General features: G+C 32.6%; 1 protein-coding gene across 1 annotated transcript; it reads right to left on the bottom strand.

Annotated features, from left to right (window-relative positions):
* Nucleotides 1–346: 346 nt before the first annotated feature.
* On the bottom strand, nucleotides 347–1,531 carry LOC131648419 (uncharacterized). Its single transcript, XM_058918179.1, has one exon. It carries the CDS (start codon nucleotides 1,473–1,475, stop codon nucleotides 882–884), a length of 594 nt encoding a protein of 197 aa, XP_058774162.1. The 5' UTR covers nucleotides 1,476–1,531; the 3' UTR covers nucleotides 347–881.
* Between the last annotated feature and the right edge of the window lie 451 nt (nucleotides 1,532–1,982).

Raw genomic sequence — 1,982 nt, 5'->3', positions numbered from 1 at the left:
AAACAATGGAGATAATCAATGTTTTACCGAAACTGGCACTAAATTCAAAAAGAAAATTTTGAAGGAAAAAAAATCAAAGAATACAGTTGTATAGCTGTGATCCTCATAATGTTATGTAATTTCATTTATATCATTAATGCTTTTTAGTTTGATTGTTTTTATAAAAAGAATATTAGTATTTTTTTTTAAGACAAATAGAAAATATATAAATAAAAAAATAAAAAGAAGCTTACATATATGTACAAGAGATTAAAAAACACAAAGGCAAAAGAATTCTCTCATGAATTTGATAACCATGAATTGAGACAAAAGCACAAACTTAAAGCATGTATATCAATGCAAGAAGCAAATTTTATTTCTGTTATAAAGATTGGAAACACCTAAAATACAATGAAAAAGCCACTGACTAAATACAAAGAATTACCCTCTCCGTCAAAAAGAAAGACAAAGAAGATCTCACACGGATCAACTTCCTTTCAATTAAAACTATGATAGTGATAGGAAGAGAGACCTAAAAAAACTTCAGATCATCAAAAGGCAACAACTTTAGGGTTATGTTATCTTGAAACCCTCCAATGATTCTGAGTTGTAGCCACTAGTCAGTAGAAAAAAAATGAACAACATTAAATATAGAGACACAACAAACCATGTTCTTTATACAACACAGAAATTAATTAACACATAATTAAAAGACTTACCACCGCATCTTTAGAACATCACTGAGTTTGACAAAATTACAGTCTACACGTGATTTTTACTAAAATCACTGTGACATGATGAAATTCTATCAAACTCAGTGTCGATCTAAAGATGCGCGTAAATTAAGTTATTTGGCGTGTAAAATAAGAAGTTGTTATAATAACTTGTATTGTAAGTTAAGTTTAACTTGAAATTTTGAAATCATTGATATCTCTTGTGATAGCAGGAATGCAGCTTGAACTTCTAGCAAGTCCACCTTTCTTTTCACCATTACCACCTTTTTCTCTAGGGTTGAATGAGTTAGCCCTTCTACCTTCCATTTTACTCTTTTTCAGCATCTCTTTCATGGCTTCAGCTTGAAACAAAACAGGAAAAGTCCTTCCAAATTTGTTAAACCTAACACATGCATTCATGTGTTCACTCAAAGCTTCATCTTTGTTCCCTCCATTTTTCTCCAACTCTTCTTTCACTGCCTCAGAACACAGACCACAAACCCATTTCCCTAAGTATTTGTCGCGTATGCGTTTTATGTACTCCGGTGTACACTCTTCCGACATGCCACAGCACTCGCACTTTGCATCCTCAACTTCGGTTATCGGTGGAAGTGTTAAATCAAAGTCTTCTTTCGATAACGCGAATGATATGTCGGAGATTGTTCTTTGAATATTGTTATTATTGTTGTTGTGGTCAGATGAGTTAGGTTTTGGTGGTTTGGAGCATACAATGTTGTTGGTTCTAGAGAATGAGCTAGGTAATGAATCTCCATGAGGTGCCATATGTATATTTCTAAGAGAAACTTGAGTTGAGTTTATAGAGTGAAATATTATTGATGAACAAATTAGGGTATGAGAACAATGTTATTTATAATAGTTATAATGAGTTTGTAAGAATGTGAGAATGTGTGGATGTTAGAAATGCAAAAGTCAGTTATCAATGATCGTGAACTTAACTGCTAGATTTTTCAAGAAGAGTTAATGAAGTGAATGCGATATATACTAGCTTTTTGAAAATTTAAAGTGATTTTGTGTGTGATATATAGGTGTACTTTTTTCTCGTCCATGTTTTTTTTACTATGCCAAGTGAAGTAACTTCCACGCTTGGTAGTTGTGTCTGCAAGAATAAGGTGACTAATGCATGGTTTCTTTCTTTCTATGGCTGATAATTTAGTTGAAAGGCAACCACATATACATGTGTATTGAAAGTTTCACGTTAGATAGACATATGGACTAAGGCATAAACAGATTTTTAATGAAAATGGTGCGAGTTTGGTTCGGTGGTGATGA

Source organism: Vicia villosa, linkage group LG2 (assembly GCF_029867415.1).
Source record: "Vicia villosa cultivar HV-30 ecotype Madison, WI linkage group LG2, Vvil1.0, whole genome shotgun sequence".
In the NCBI taxonomy this organism is placed as follows: Eukaryota; Viridiplantae; Streptophyta; class Magnoliopsida; order Fabales; family Fabaceae; genus Vicia; species Vicia villosa.
This window is presented reverse-complemented; position numbering and strand designations above follow the sequence as displayed.